The sequence below is a fragment of the Cyphomyrmex costatus genome, unplaced genomic scaffold (genome assembly GCF_001594065.2).
Source record: "Cyphomyrmex costatus isolate MS0001 unplaced genomic scaffold, Ccosl1.0 scaffold344, whole genome shotgun sequence".
Classification (NCBI taxonomy): domain Eukaryota; kingdom Metazoa; phylum Arthropoda; class Insecta; order Hymenoptera; family Formicidae; genus Cyphomyrmex; species Cyphomyrmex costatus.
In genome coordinates this window covers 1,096,458-1,111,898 of record NW_017277600.1, presented here as the reverse complement: position 1 = coordinate 1,111,898, position 15,441 = coordinate 1,096,458, and the positions used below count along the sequence as shown (strand labels likewise).

Genomic DNA, 15,441 nt, shown 5'->3' with positions numbered 1-15,441 from the left:
ATTTACGTATTATACATTAAGTAAAACGTTACGTACATTTCTTATTTTGTTATATTTCATATATCGCTTGAGTATGAGGTTTTGTACACTCTAATCGTATTTCTCCTGCCATTTGTCTTGTAAGCTTCAAAATCATAATTTGAAGGTCTCATAATACTCTTGTAAATTAATCAAATATAGGAAAGTATTTTTCGTTTGAATATATGCTTGCATTCGTTTTTATACAGGGTGTCTCACAACTACCGCATTTTTTCTTAAAGGACGTATTTTGAGATTATTTTATGACATCTTAATACAAAAACGTTGGGGCTATAATAGGTCTAAAAATAATCGCAATTTCACTAATCACTGAGCTGACATTTACCCGCTCAGGCACGACGATATGACAAATGGTGATATACCATGACGGCTCAGTTAACATGCAATATTTTTCAGAAAGTTGTTTAAAAAATATCTGTATATTTTTAATTTTTCAGTGTATATATATATATATATATATACACGTTTGTATAATTTATATGCATAATATTAATATCGGAATAGATATATCCTGAAATATCAATCAATTCAACAGCAAGATATTACGGTATGTACATTTGTCAAGATAAATTCGTAATTATGTTCATTTGTCTCGTAAACATTTTTGTCATATCGTCATGCCTGAGTGCGCGAAATATCAGCTCCTTGATTAGTGAAATTTAATTGCGATTAATTTAAGAATTATTATAGCCTCGATATTTTTATTTTAAAATTCTCATCATAAAATTATCTCAAAAATACGTCTTTTAAAAAATGCGGTAGTTGTGAGACACCTTGTATATGTAAAGAAAGAAAACTTACATTGTAACAAAAGACTGTAATTTACAATTTTTTGAGGATTCTCATACCGGTTTGATACTTTTCCGCATTTATTTGTGATTTTCTTTTTATTCTGGAGAAAAGGAATTTTTATTCTGTATAAGAAAAACGAAATGGCATGAGAAATACGAAATGAATCGATAACTCTAGCATCCCTTAAGGAGAGGACTCGAGGCCGGTTTTCAAAAAAGGGTGCCAAAGAGCACCAACATACAATATAATGTCAATACAATGACTAGATAGTGGAATTAATAAATACCCCACACAAGAAACTACAGATTTTTCCCGTCGGCTGAAGGTTGGTCTCAAAAACTGAAAGCTCAGTCAAATTCTTGAGACTTGACTTGAATCTCGATAAGGGAAGAAGACTAAAAATTTACAGAACTCACACACATCGACATATCGGGATGAGTTTTACAACATAAGTATAACACCTAGACAGCACAAAACATCCATTGGACATTTAAAAAATGATCATGTCATGCAAAAATGTTCTAAGTCTGTTCGCAACGTGATGCTTTTGCTGACTTGACAAAGTAAAAATTTTTTTAAGATCGCACGAGGAATTTTACATTTATTACCTCCGGTAACAAAAATTTACTTTTAGATTTACTTCGTATGCAAAATATTAGGTTTAGACAATATATACTCTCTGTGTGATAAATTTAAACTTCTTTGTAAGTCACAAATTAGATGAGATATGATTCTTATTGATTTTTTATCATTAAAAACGAATACGAAAATAAAATTGCTACATAACATGTCAGATATTTGAGAAAATTGAACTTAAAGTTACTAAAAATGAAACTTTTGAATACTTTTGAGCTAAAATATTTAAAAAATGTGACATATTAGAGTAATTTCATTCATGGAATTGTTTTCAATCTGCATGTTTTTAATATGTCCAAAACGTCAAACATGTACATTTTAAATACAGTTTTAAAACATTAGTATGCTGTCTGAGAATAACTAACAATAAATAAATTAATTCATCTGTCTTTCTACAAATTGTAAGATTTAGCTGCATTTGAATTTAACTTGTACGTGCTATAATAAACGATTACGCCGAATTTTGAAACGTATTATTGCCAATACTTGGGTGTGCAGTAACAGGGCTTGCAGGTCAATTATTTAACTTGTAACGCAAGTTTTCTTATCATTATGACGTCGTTGTGCAACTTTCTTTTAGTAAAAAATAAAAAAATTGCGCAACGATTTTAGAATAGTAACGAAACTCATGTTAACTGTTACAGAATAGTTTTATTCGATGTATAGAAAATAAGTATTCTTTGTCTTTCCGGCTTCGACCGTTTCTGTAAGAAATTCGATTCACTCAATCATTGTGTTTTTTTTAGAAGAAATGTGCCAGCAACAACGATGGTGTTTCGTATGCCGAGCGTTTGCGTATATTGTCAGTTATTTAAAGAAATTGCTCTGCCTACTGCATTTTGACAGCACAATTAGTCTTAAAATAGTTGGAATACTTCGCTGTAGTTACCAGGCCTATGATCTATGGTACATATATAAGGAGCAAAGCCTTGTTTAAACGGTATATATGTTTATAGTGCGGATAGTTTTAAACACTTTATATGAGATGTACAATTAGATACATATATCTACATTAACAATTTAAATACCATAAAAGCACATTTACATAATTTATTTAAGATTGATAATATTAATTCTAAAACCATTTTTAAGTAAGAAGATTAAAATAAAAACTAATAAACTATTGTTTTCTATTACAAAGTAGATAAATATATTTAATACGTATATCGTACATACATAAATTACAGATTGTTTAAATACCCGAGTAAAAATTTTATATATGATTATATGTATATGAATTGTTATGTATAATCATATATGATATTTGTCTCTATATGACTATACATGAGCATACATGACTACATATGCCGCTATATATGATTGTATATGACTATATATGGCCATATATCTTAGTATATAACCACACATACACTATGCGGCTGTATATGATTGTTCGTTTAAGAACGCTCGCAGTAAATTTGGGTGGCGGGAACACGCTCCGAAGGCAGAAGACATCATATATTTATAACGAAATTTATTGTAATTAACATTGAATACAGGAAATAATGGCCAGCGGTCTGCTTTGCGTAATTAACATTTGTAAATTGTACATTGAAATTAGCTCGCACTTATTGCTCGCACTTGTCAAGAACGCTACGTATAGTGATAATCATGAAGAGAGGCATCGCTCCAACAGTAATTCAAATTCCGTAAACTAGAGTGTGAAAGAAAATTAGATAGCGAGTCACACTCGAACCGTATATCGAGCCCCGTGAGTTAGAGTGAGACAGCGGGCCACGCTCGAACCGTGTAGTCCGTGTATCGAGCTCCGTAGGCATCGGTGTTGGCCGGATACCGCCTGAGACTGTCGTCAGGTGCCTTTATGCGACACGTTATGTGAACGCGAGATGAGGCGTCATGACGCGAGCCCGCGACCGTCATCGGACTCATCAAAATTGTGATTTCTCATCGCTCGAGCCGTCTTCGAGCATCTTAGAGAGATCGAGAGAGAAAGAGAGAGAGAGAGAGAGAAAAGGGAACAAGTAGCCGCGTATGGCGAAATGGCGAACGAATAATCTCGTTGCATAATAATTAATTAGAGGCTCATTTCCTCTCTTACTTTCAAATCTGAGATCTCTCGTGAGCTATCTACTTAAAACTGGTGGATAGATGTATTTGTGATGGCTCTTTCGTCTTTACCAAATAGATTTTTCACCAAGGAGAAATAGACCTTTTTAATCAAGGATCTCAGGCCACCGTCGTTGCTAACAGATTTGTTATAAACAAAAGCACGTTCAAAAGACGATGCGCCCGTCGCTATGCGCGGTGAGCGTAGCCACCCACGCAACGTGCTCCAGACAGACCCCGGCCACTCCGCAGATAATAGCCTTCGCCCGAACAATGATTGTATATGACTATATATGGCCATATATGAAAAAAAATTTTCCTCTAAATTCGAGAATTAATTTTTTTTCATGATGCTTCCCAAACTGTCACCCATTCGAAGACATACCACGACCTCGCATGCTTAACCTTAACAATCGTACGGGAACTATTGTACTTCGGATGATCGACCTACAAATCTGTATATGTCAACATCTGTATAAATATGATATATCTGTTCAATGGAAATATTAAATATTCATGTATAAAATTATATGTGATGGTATATGAACCCATATATGACCATGTATCGAATCATATATAATTATATGTGAACATGTATCAAATCATATATAATTGGATACAATTATATATATAAGTTATATATAGTTATATATGTTTATGTATGGTTATATACAAAAAATTTTTACTCCGGTATGATTACATTTCTTACATTTGTTAACGTTTATTAAAACATTTATTATGACAAATTGTATTACAATAAAGACTATAAATTATTCAGTTGCACTTTCTATACACATTCCAGAATGTTCCATTGTTACATCTGTAAACATAAAGTAGTGAATGTTGAGTAATTTAAGTACATGGTTTATAATTTTAATAGTTGTCTTATGCCCTCATTATATATAAGATATTTTTATCACTTTGTCTACTTTTTAGTGCAAATATTCTTAAATGCGTAAATATGATTGCTAAATTAATATTTGCTAATGTATTTTTTATTATAATACCGGAATTGAGAATATTTGAAGAATGCAGGTTCTCCATCCATCTTGTGTGTAGAATAGAACTTTTTTTGTAATCTTAATTCTCTTTATTTTTAATTTAGATATTAGTCTCTCTTCATCAATTTAATTGTTTCAAAAATAAAATTAATATAACTTCGAAAATTTAAGCAATAATTATAATAATAAATTTGAGTTGAAAGGACCTCTTTATTTTGTTGAAAAAAATTAAAACCAGTTTCATTGTCGTAGTGATAATTTAAAAACGTTTTTGAGATCATTATTACATTAATAGAAAGCTTGATATATGTTATTGCCACGCATGTAATTTTCATATAAAAGGTAAGAGCTAAATATAATAAAATTTTAATGAAGAATCTCACCTTTCCCACAACATTGCGCGCATGCTAGATGTCCTAAATTATCATAAGTAACTCCGTCCGTACCACAAACAGGATCGTGAAGTGCTATTGCCTATTAAATGAATGCCGTTATAATAAGTTTAATATTAAATTATTTTTCAGAAAGAGATGTAAAAAATGTTTAATAAAAAGTTATAGTTATACAGCGCAGGTCCCCAGGCATTCATCGAATTGCTCATGGCAGTTACAGATTGGATGGCATATAACTTGACCTTCTTTTCCATTGAATTGCCTATAAGCCATTGGACTGTTATCTATCTCCACTGCATCATCCGAATTCTATAACGTTTATAGCGTAAATTACACTTTTAAATATTAGACTCCGATTTTTCTTCAAAAATATTACGATATTGGATTCAGAACACTAAAATAAATATTAAAATTAAACATATAGTAGTATATATGCAAACTTTTTATTACAATTTTTTTTATATAAAAGGTTAAAATAAAAATATCATCGTTGAATACAGAACATATAAATTATTAAACTTTCAAATGATCCATGAATATGATGATATACCTGATATAAACTATAATGATATATGATATACATATATCATAGTTTATTACGTTCAGTATAGAATATGATTATATTTCAAATAACAAGAGTAAAAGGGGTTAAATGAGAGTACACTCGCTGTTGGTGCAATAAAATATAAGATATATTATAATAAAAATGAGAACAAAGAAATAAATACAATACTAGACGTTTCGGGCTGCAACCTGGCCATCTTCAGTAGTAGAATCGCAAAAATATCAAAAAAGCCATGGGTGGATGGAACAATGATCACTCTCACCGTCATCAATCAAGTCCACATGGTTTGTACATGGTACGTCATGTGTAATTGAAAGGATGCAAATTCTAAGTAACAAGTAAAACAAGCAATGTACAATATGTGATTGAAGACAGTAAAGAAAGAGAAAACTCCACATCCATGGTATAATGACAACGATCCGAACAACTATATAGTTAATTAAAAACTGTCAGTGTCAAAAATGTGTAAAATATTGGTCAAAAATAAAAATTAGACGTTGACATTATGGTGATCAGAACATAAGTGAAATAAGATTTTAAATAAGTACCAACGGTGAGAAGTAAATCGATTATCTGGAAGTAAACATCGATAATAGAAATAGGATAATGTTGTTAGAAAGACGAGGGTGCAAGCGCAACAATCATAGAAAACAATCGATATATAAACAATCAATCAACGCACATGAAAAATATCGAAGTAAAAAGAGATCTAACTTTTTTGTTGATATTTTTGCGATTCTACTACTGAAAATGGCCCCGTTGCAGGCCGAAACGTCTAATATTGTATTTATTTTTTTGTTCTCATTTTTATTATAATATATCTTATATTTTATCGCACCAACAACAGCGAGTGTACTCTCATTCTTTTATTCTTGTTATTTGAAATTTTCGAAAGTCTATTTCTTATTGATTTGATGATTATATTTTTTGACGTTACAACATATTCAAATGTCTCGAATCATTTAAATATTGATCCATCTTCTAGAGATTGCATAGAATATTTACTTACTTGTTGATTCGCAATGATAAGAATCGGCATTGCAGCAACTGTAAGAATTATTAATACAACATATAATGGAAGTATTGTTGTAGAATCAATTAATTGAAGTATAAACACTTCGCATCATGCATGAAATGTTTGAATTAATTGTCTTACTCAGCAATATGAAAAATAACATTTTGTTAAAGTTTGCCTGATCAAAGACCGCCAATTATCGATGTTATAAGATATTTTATATATATATCTAATGTAACGTAAAATGAAGTTTGACGTTCTACTGTTTGGCAAAATAATGTTGCACTCTCTTTTATAGAACCAATTGCCAATCGATAGTTATATTCGTAAAACATGTAAGAGTATGGTAACAAAAATTGCTCTATTTAACGATACAATATTCATTACATGCTAATCTTCAAACTTTTTGTGTGTGTGTGTATGTGTGTGTGTGTGTGTGTGTGTGTACATACACAGTGTATTTCATTTTTATCACCCCAACCAAATATTTCGAAAAATGTGGAAGATACGAAAAAATGTTTCAGATAAAAGTTGTGTAGTTTCGACATAAGACAGTGCCATTAATTTAACATTGAATAATTGGATGAATGCTTCATAAAAATCACTTTCTTTTTCTTAAATGAAACGTCCCATTTTTTATTTTATTTTCTTGTAGATTACTTCGAAAGCTTTCCAAAACACTATAATAAAATATTTTTTCGTTAAATACTTTTCGAGTTATAAGGCTTGAAAGTTACCGTAACGCTGTCATTAACATTAGCTAAGGTATTCAGCGGACGGTTAAAACTTCTTGAAAGTTTTTCTGGATCATGGTCTGGATTACTACACCTAATATTTATCAATGAAGGTTGTAACTATTATTTTCATTTTTGCATAAAAAATTCACCTTAAATAAAAATGAATTTATATAAAAATTCATTTTACACACACACATAAAAATGAATTTTCATCCAAAATAACATGCAAGATGCTTTATCCGTCCATTGAACATCTTGGATAATGTTAATGTCAGCGGTACTGTAACTTTTAAACTCATTCTACATTGTACTTTTTGTTTCCTGTTTTTTGTAGTTTGCCTTTTGTCCTCTTGATTAAAAAGACAAGAGACGAACAGAGACAAACGTAGAATAAGCCTTGAGCTTTACAACTCGAAAATTACTTAATGAAAAAATATTTTATTATAGAAATTTGGAAAGCTCTTGAGGTAATTTACAATACAAAAAATGAAAAATGAGATGTTTCATTAAAGAAATTAAAAGTAATCTTTATGTGACCTTCGTACAATTATTCCAGATCAATTAGTGGCACTGTCTTATGTCCCCCTTGAAACTGTACTACTTTATCTGATAAATAAAGTAGTATCATAAAGCACATTTACACAATTTATTTGAGATTGATAATATTAATGCTAAATCCATTCACAAAGTAAAAATATTAAAATAAAAACCTAATAAACTATTGTTTTCTGCGTTAAAAAGCAGATAAATATTACGTGCTAAACTTAGTTTCCGCATTTCACATTTAGATGATACTAGCTGTATAATTTCACATCTGAAACTGGCTGCATTTCAGAGATTAGACATTTGTCAACAAAATTTTGTGCGAAAAGATTCATTTAAGCGAATAGTGCTATTTCTTTTATTAAAAAATTTGGAATGTAATTAATTATTTTTTCGACATGTATTGCTTCATTATTTTGAATAGAAAAAACTACAGCTGCTGCTTATAAATTGCTTGTCAAAGCTTATGCTCCATCGGAAAGAACATGTCAAGAATGGTTTCAGCGATTTAAAAGTGATGATTATGATGTGAATGATAAACTTTGCTCAGGTCAACCGAAAAAGTTTGAAGATGCCGCGAATTGCAAACATTATTGGACGAAAACTCAACTCAAACGCTCCAACAATTGTCTGCAGTATTCAACGTTACTCCAATGTCTTTCCAAACGTCTACATGTAATGGGAAAGATTCAAAAGGATGAAAAATGGGTATCACACGACTTAACCGAAAATTGCAAATCGCTTAAACATCTTCATTTCTCTGCTCGCCAGATAGAAAAAACAGTTTTTTGTGACGTATTGTGACCGGCGACAAAAAGTAAATATATTTTGACAATCCCAAACGCAAAATGTCATTGATGGATACCGGTCAACCATCAACATCTACATCAAAGCGAAATATCCATGGCCACAAAGCAATGTTCTACATTTGATGGGATATGCAAGGCGTCGTTTACTACGAGCTACTCAAACCAAACGAAAGTATCACGGGGGATCGATATCAATTACAATTGAACTGTCTGAATAAAGCATTGTTAGAAAAAACGCCAGCAGTAGCCAGCAATCGACGCAAAGTTATGCTTTTGCACGACAGCGCTCGACAACACGTTGCAAAAGCTGTCAAGGAAACAATGATGAAGCTTGAGTGGGAAGTTCTCCCACACTCAGAGTATTCACTTATCTCCTTCAGATTATTACTTGTTTCGATCGATGCAGCACGGCTTGGTGGATATGCACTTCAGAAATTACTAGGATGTGCGAAAATAAATCGACGAATGGATTGCTTCAAAAGATCAATCGTTTTATCACGGAATCCACTTATTGCCCGAAAGATGGAAAGAATATATAGCTAGTGAGGGCAAATACTTTGATTGACGTATTTTTGCTTTTGATATCGAGAAAATTAGTTTTTTAAGCAAAAAAAACCGCGGAAACTAAGTTTACTACGTATATATTTAATATGTGTGTTTATTATACATACATTACAGATTGTTTAAATATGTTTATTTTTCTTACATTTGTCAATTTTTATTAAAACATTTATATGACAAATTGTATTTCAATGAAAACCATGTATTATTCTGTTGCACCTTCTTGACACATTCCAAGATGTTTCATTGTTACATCTGTAAACATAAAATATTGAATGTTGAGTAATTTAAGTACATGGTGAGTTAAGTTCATCACCCAGTGAGAAACGACAATGGAATCGACGTGGATTTGATGATGTCGAATCGGTATCAATTCGATGTCGAGATTCCATTGTCATTTCTCATTGGCCAATAACATTAATTGTCTTTATGTTCTGATTATATATAAGATTTTTTTATCATTTTATATATTTTTTAATGCAGATATTATTGAATGCGTAAATATGACTGGTAAATTAATATTTACTAATGTATTATTCATGCCGGAATTGAGAATATTGAAAGAATTATTCTCCATTCATCTTTTGTGTAAAATAGAACCTTCTTTTGTAATCTTAATTCTCTTTATCTATTTAATTGTTTCATAAATATAAATATAATGAATGATGATACTAATTGACTCGTGTGATGAAAATCAGAGGAAGTGAATTGCCTAATCGAGTCTTGTACACAGTATGTTGGTGTGTGTTGATACGATTGATTTATTTGTACCGTTTTTTCTTATGTTTGATCCTCGGTTTGGATTCTTTAATAAGAAATTCTAATATTATAAAATCCTTGTGCTACATAGTACAATGCTACAATATCAGGAGTAACAAATTAAAACCGTTCTTATATTTGAAAGTAATGATAAATGAAAATATGTGAAAGATAAAAATATAAATAATGTAACTTTGAAGATTTAAGCAATAATTATAATAATATTATAATAGAGATGAGTTAAAAAAAAGGATATCTTTGTCTTGTTGAAAGACATTAAAGCAACCAATTTGACTGCTCTAGTGATGAACCAAAAAATGTCTTTCAAATCATTGTTACATTAATAGAAATCTTGGTTCGTATCATTTTTGCACCTTTCATATAAAAAATAAGTAACTGCTAAATATTATAAAATTATAATGAAGTATTTTACCCTTCTCACAAGTTTGTGCGCACGATAGTTTTCCTGAATTACCATAAGTAACTCCGTCTGTACCACAAACAGGATGGTAAGCAGCTGCTGACTATTAAAAGAATGCGATTATAAGTTTAATATTAAATTATTTTTTAGAAAGAGATGCAAAAGATTTTGAATAAAATAATTATAGTCATACAGGGCAGTTTTCCATGCATTCATCGAATAGTGTAGGTTGGTAAGTCATTAGACGGGATGCAATGTCACTTTCCTCTTCATTGAATTGATCATAAGCCTGGATTCCCCATTGAATATCACGTAACATTGGACTGACCTGATGTACCGGATCTAGAACCTCTGGGATAGGTAGCTGTAACGTTTATCACGTGAATCACACTTTCAAATATTAAATTCCCGATTTTTCTTCAAAGATATTACGATATTGATTTCAGAACACTAAAATATTAAAATTAAACACAGTATATATGCAAACTTTTCATTCCAATTTTTTTTACATAAAAGGTTAAAACAAAAATATCATCGTTATATACATCGTTGTATACAAAAAATATTAATTATTAAAACTGAGACGATCCATGAATATAATGATATGCCTACGTCATAGTTTGTCTTTTCTGAAATCGCATAGAATATTTACTTACTTCTTGATTCGCGATAAGTATCGGCATTGCAGCAACTGTAAGAATTATTAATACAACATAGAAATATTGATATTGATTCAATTAATTGATGCATAAACAGTTCGCATCACGCATGAAATATTTGAAATAATTGTCTTACTCAGCAACATGAAAAATAACATTTTGTTAAAATTTGCCTGATCAACGACAGCCAGTTACCGATGTTATAAGATATTTCGTACGTTATAATCTAACGTGAACAGATTCGACGTTCTACTGTTTGGCAATATCATGTTGCACTCCCTTTTATAGAATTGCCACACACACACACACACATACACAATCGGTAGTTATATTTATAAAATATATAAGCGAATGGTAAACAAAAAAATAGCTCAATATATAATGGTAAACTACTTATTGCTAATTTTCAAACTTTGTGTGTGTGTGTGTGTGTGTGTGTGTGTGTGTGTGTGTGTGTGTGTAACAATTGCAGACTTTGAAATATTAAAAGGAATTTTAATGTACATATATGTATAATACAAACAATATTGAAAAATTTTTTAAATATTTACGCTATATTAATAATTATGGCTTTTTAAGGGAATACCAAAGACAATTAGTCATGTTGGGAATAACACTTACACATAGATGGTTACGTTTCGCTGATACATCACTACATCGATATCTCACTCACGCATGCTACACATATACATAAATTTTCGTATCAAAATTACGTTTTAATTAAACATCTAAATCCAATTTTAGGAACCCGACGCTATTTCTTCAAACTAGTTGCTTGTGGACTACTATTTCGTAATTACAGATCGTATAGCTTCTATATGAACTAAACGTTGTCACGATGTGTAACGACGTGATAGCTCTGGAGCGCCATATGAACTAAGAAATGATAAAGTGGAACTCAATTTCGAAATTTTTTGTCGTTTTCAGCATAGATTCTACATCATAGGCAGATATTAATACGTATACTTTAATTCTTGGAGAGGATTTTCGAATCTGTGAATGATAAAAAAAAGTATTTACAAAATTATATGGTTTAGTCAATAATACAGACAACTTTAGGATCTCCTTAAGGTGATGCTGGATCCGCCATTATTATCGATGAACAGATTTTTTTTTACAATTAAAATATTACATATATCAAGAAAATATTTGCATATTATACATTAAGTAAAACGTTAAGTTCATTAAGTAAACCATTAAATAAAACGCGGCGTTACGTACATTTCTTGTTTTGTTATATTTTATATATCGCTTGAGTATGAGATTATGTACACTCAAATCGTATTTCTCTTGCCATTTTTCTTGTCAGTTTCAAAATCATAATTTGAAGGTCTCTTGATACTCTTATAAATGAGTCAAGTATAGGAAAGTATTTTTTGTTTGAATATATGCTTGCATTCGTTCTTATACAGGGTGTCTCACAACTACCGCCTATTTCTTAAAGGACGTATTTTGAGATTATTTTATGACATCTTAATACAAAAACGTCGAGGCTATAATAGTTCTTAAATTAATCGCAATTTCACTAATCACTGAGCTGATATTTGCCCGCTCAGAGGCACGACGATATGACAAATGGTGATATACCATAAGTGCTCCGTTAACATGCAATATTTTTCAGAAAGTTGTTTGAAAAATATTTGTATACTTTTAATTTTTAAGTATATATATATATATACACACGTTTGTATAATTTATATGCATAATTAATATCGGAATCGTATATCGTGAAATATCAATCAATTCAACAGCATGATATTACGATGTGTATTATATCTGTCAAGATAAATTCGTAATTATGTTCATTTGTCTCGTATGGTAAACATTTTTGTCATATCGTCATACCTGAGCGCACGAAATATCAGCTCCTTGATTAGTGAAATTTAGTTGCAATTTAACAACTATTATAGCCTCGATATTTTTATATTAAAATTCTCATCATAAAATTATCTCAAAAATACGTCTTTTAAAAGCGGTTATTATGAGACACCTTGTATATGTGAAGAAAGAGAAAACTTACATTATAACAGAAGACTGTAGGTAATTTACAATTTTTTGAGGATTCTCATACCGGTTTGTACTTTTCCGCATTTATTTGTGTTTTTCTGGAGAAGGAATTTTTATTCTGTATAAGAAAAACGAAATGGCATGAGAAATACGAAATAGGTTCCGTCGATAACTCTAGCGAGGACTGGAGGCCGGTTTTTAAAAAAGGGCGCCAAAGAAATTGACCGCAACATATAATGTCAATACAATGACTAGGTAGATAGTGGAATTAATAAATATTCCACGTGAGTAAGAAGAACTGGAGATAATTAATACGAATACGAAGCCTAATAACAGTCTGGCTTGGATTTTAGTTGTATATAATTTCGCGTGAGTTTATATACTGATATATGTAGTCTTTTATGGAGTCTTTTTAAACTGCGCACCGAACAATTGTCGGTTGAAACGCAACTTTAATAAATTACCGCAGTACAATCAAGCACTATGGACATATCTTGTCCAGAATGTCCCATCGCACCTGTTTTCATCAAAATAACTTTTTTACCGTGTGAATTTTTCGTTTAATAAATAATAAGATATATTGTTAATTAATTAATTTTTTTGTACATATGAGTAGGGCTGAATAATACAGCTGAAACATGTAATGTTAATTTAAGTAAAGTTTTCTTTGTTTGTGTATCATTGTTTTTTATTCGAAATTTATGAAAGTGTTTCTAATTATTAGACTCTTAGTAGTCCACTTTAATTACATAATTGTCTTTTTGAAATTGAGAGTCTCTTGGACTTAAATTTTATTGTAATATTTTAATCTGCGCGGAATTTTAAAACGTATTATTGCCAATACTCGGGCGTGCCGTAACAGGACTCGCAGGTCTATTCTGTAACTGTTAACGCAAGTTTTGTTATCGTTAAAACGTCGTTGCGCAATTCTTTTATCTTTTGCTAAAAAAAGCTGCACAATGACTTATAACGATAAGAAAACTTGTGTTAATAGTTACAGAATAATCCTACTGGACGTAAAGCATTTTTTATATTTTCGGTCGTTTTTGTGAGAAATTAGATTTACTCGATCATTGTTTTTTTATGAGAAGAGATGTGACAGTAACGTCGATGGGTGTTTCGTATGCCGAGCGTTTGCGTATATTGTCGATATAATCTAAATCCCTGTCTATTGCATTTCGACAGCACAATCAGTCTAATGCCCGTATTAAACTAGCGATTGGAGATTGCGTTTGCATTCGCGTTTGCGCCTACTATTGTCTTTTGATCAATTAGAAAAGAGACATTGGCGATTGCGATTAGCGATTTCCATTTAGATATCTGTCTATTTTTCGTAATTCTATTAGACCAAAACACAACTAATCACAAAACGGTTTTGTAGTCATGTGACTAGTTCATGTATGGAAACACGAAAATAGAAAACAATCTCTTGAAAAAAATATGAAATATATAAAATGTAAACAGAAATTAATGATTTTTGCAAGTATAAAAATAATTTAAATTTTTTTTATAGTTTTTCTGCACCTGCGTTGCAAAAAATATTTAATGAAATGTAATCGTTATTCGTCGATAGTGTGATTGAAAAACGTCTAATTGCAAACGCAAACGCAGACGCAATTTCCAATCGCTAGTGCGATACCGACATTAGAACATTGGAATTACTTCGCTATATTTACCAGACCTATGATCTACGTATACAAGAAGCAAAGTCTTATTTAAACGATGTAAACGTTTATAGCGCTGATAATTTTACACACTATATATGAAAAGAACTAACAATTAGCTATATATATCAACATTAACAATTTATATACTATAAAGCACATTTACATAATTTATTTGAGATTGATAATATTAATTCTAAACCATTCAAAATGAAAAAATTAAAATAAAAAAACAAATAATCTATTGTTTTTTATAATACAAACAAATTTAAATATAATTAAAAATTCCACACAGATAAACTTCAATCCAATCCAATCCAAAAAATAAGGAAAAGCCAATGCGAGTCAGATACAAGTTGTCAGTGTATAGTATTGCAAATATGTTAAAATTCTTGATACGTACAGATTAGCTTCAACCTAGGTTTGATCCTTATTTGGGTCCATTTCAAGTTACAAATAATTGATGTGCTTTCTATCAAAAATTTTAATATATGTAATACCACACTGGCCTAGTTTACACCCAACGACCTGACCTATACCCTGACCTTTATCTTACCTGAGAGAAGTCTTAAACGGAGCGTTTACCCCATATAGACCTATAATATTTTTGGGCCTAATGTATGTCGCATTTAGTCTCACTTGAGTGCCATCTTTTGAACAAAATAAAGGTATTCTTAGTACACTTTACGCCTTTAAGCCGTCTGTCTGCATTTACATGCGTTAAAGCTAGTTAGATCGTGCGGCCTAAGAGAGGTCAGGGATCTTGAAAAAGAT

General features: G+C 30.9%; 2 protein-coding genes across 2 annotated transcripts; both read right to left on the bottom strand.

The window, feature by feature from the left end:
• Positions 1 to 4,304: 4,304 nt before the first annotated feature.
• Positions 4,305 to 6,674, bottom strand: LOC108776179 (uncharacterized). Its single transcript, XM_018542709.1, has 5 exons — positions 6,649 to 6,674; positions 6,502 to 6,539; positions 5,102 to 5,236; positions 4,919 to 5,009; positions 4,305 to 4,354 (listed from the first exon to the last, which is right to left on the bottom strand). The coding sequence occupies exons 1-5, from the start codon at positions 6,668 to 6,670 to the stop codon at positions 4,305 to 4,307; spliced, it is 336 nt and encodes a 111-aa protein (XP_018398211.1). The 5' UTR covers positions 6,671 to 6,674.
• A 2,613-nt stretch (positions 6,675 to 9,287) lies between these two features.
• On the bottom strand, positions 9,288 to 11,237 carry LOC108776223 (uncharacterized). Its single transcript, XM_018542761.1, has 5 exons — positions 11,133 to 11,237; positions 10,994 to 11,028; positions 10,531 to 10,701; positions 10,350 to 10,440; positions 9,288 to 9,412 (listed from the first exon to the last, which is right to left on the bottom strand). The coding sequence occupies exons 1-5, from the start codon at positions 11,152 to 11,154 to the stop codon at positions 9,363 to 9,365; spliced, it is 369 nt and encodes a 122-aa protein (XP_018398263.1). The 5' UTR covers positions 11,155 to 11,237; the 3' UTR covers positions 9,288 to 9,362.
• Between the last annotated feature and the right edge of the window lie 4,204 nt (positions 11,238 to 15,441).

Excerpts from the sequence above, each read along its gene's own strand:
- LOC108776179 (XM_018542709.1), bottom strand. The coding sequence starts at position 6,670 with ATGTTATTTTTCATATTGCTGA. Across the intron at positions 6,540-6,648 it reads GTTATTTTTCATATTGCTGA|TTGCTGCAATGCCGATTCTT; the intron begins GTAAGACAATTA and ends TAATTCTTACAG. Across the intron at positions 4,355-4,918 it reads CGCGCAATGTTGTGGGAAAG|ATGTAACAATGGAACATTCT; the intron begins GTGAGATTCTTC and ends TTATGTTTACAG.
- LOC108776223 (XM_018542761.1), bottom strand. The coding sequence starts at position 11,154 with ATGTTATTTTTCATGTTGCTGA. Across the intron at positions 10,702-10,993 it reads TACTTATCGCGAATCAAGAA|CTACCTATCCCAGAGGTTCT; the intron begins GTAAGTAAATAT and ends TAAACGTTACAG. Across the intron at positions 10,441-10,530 it reads AATGCATGGAAAACTGCCCT|TCAGCAGCTGCTTACCATCC; the intron begins GTATGACTATAA and ends TTCTTTTAATAG.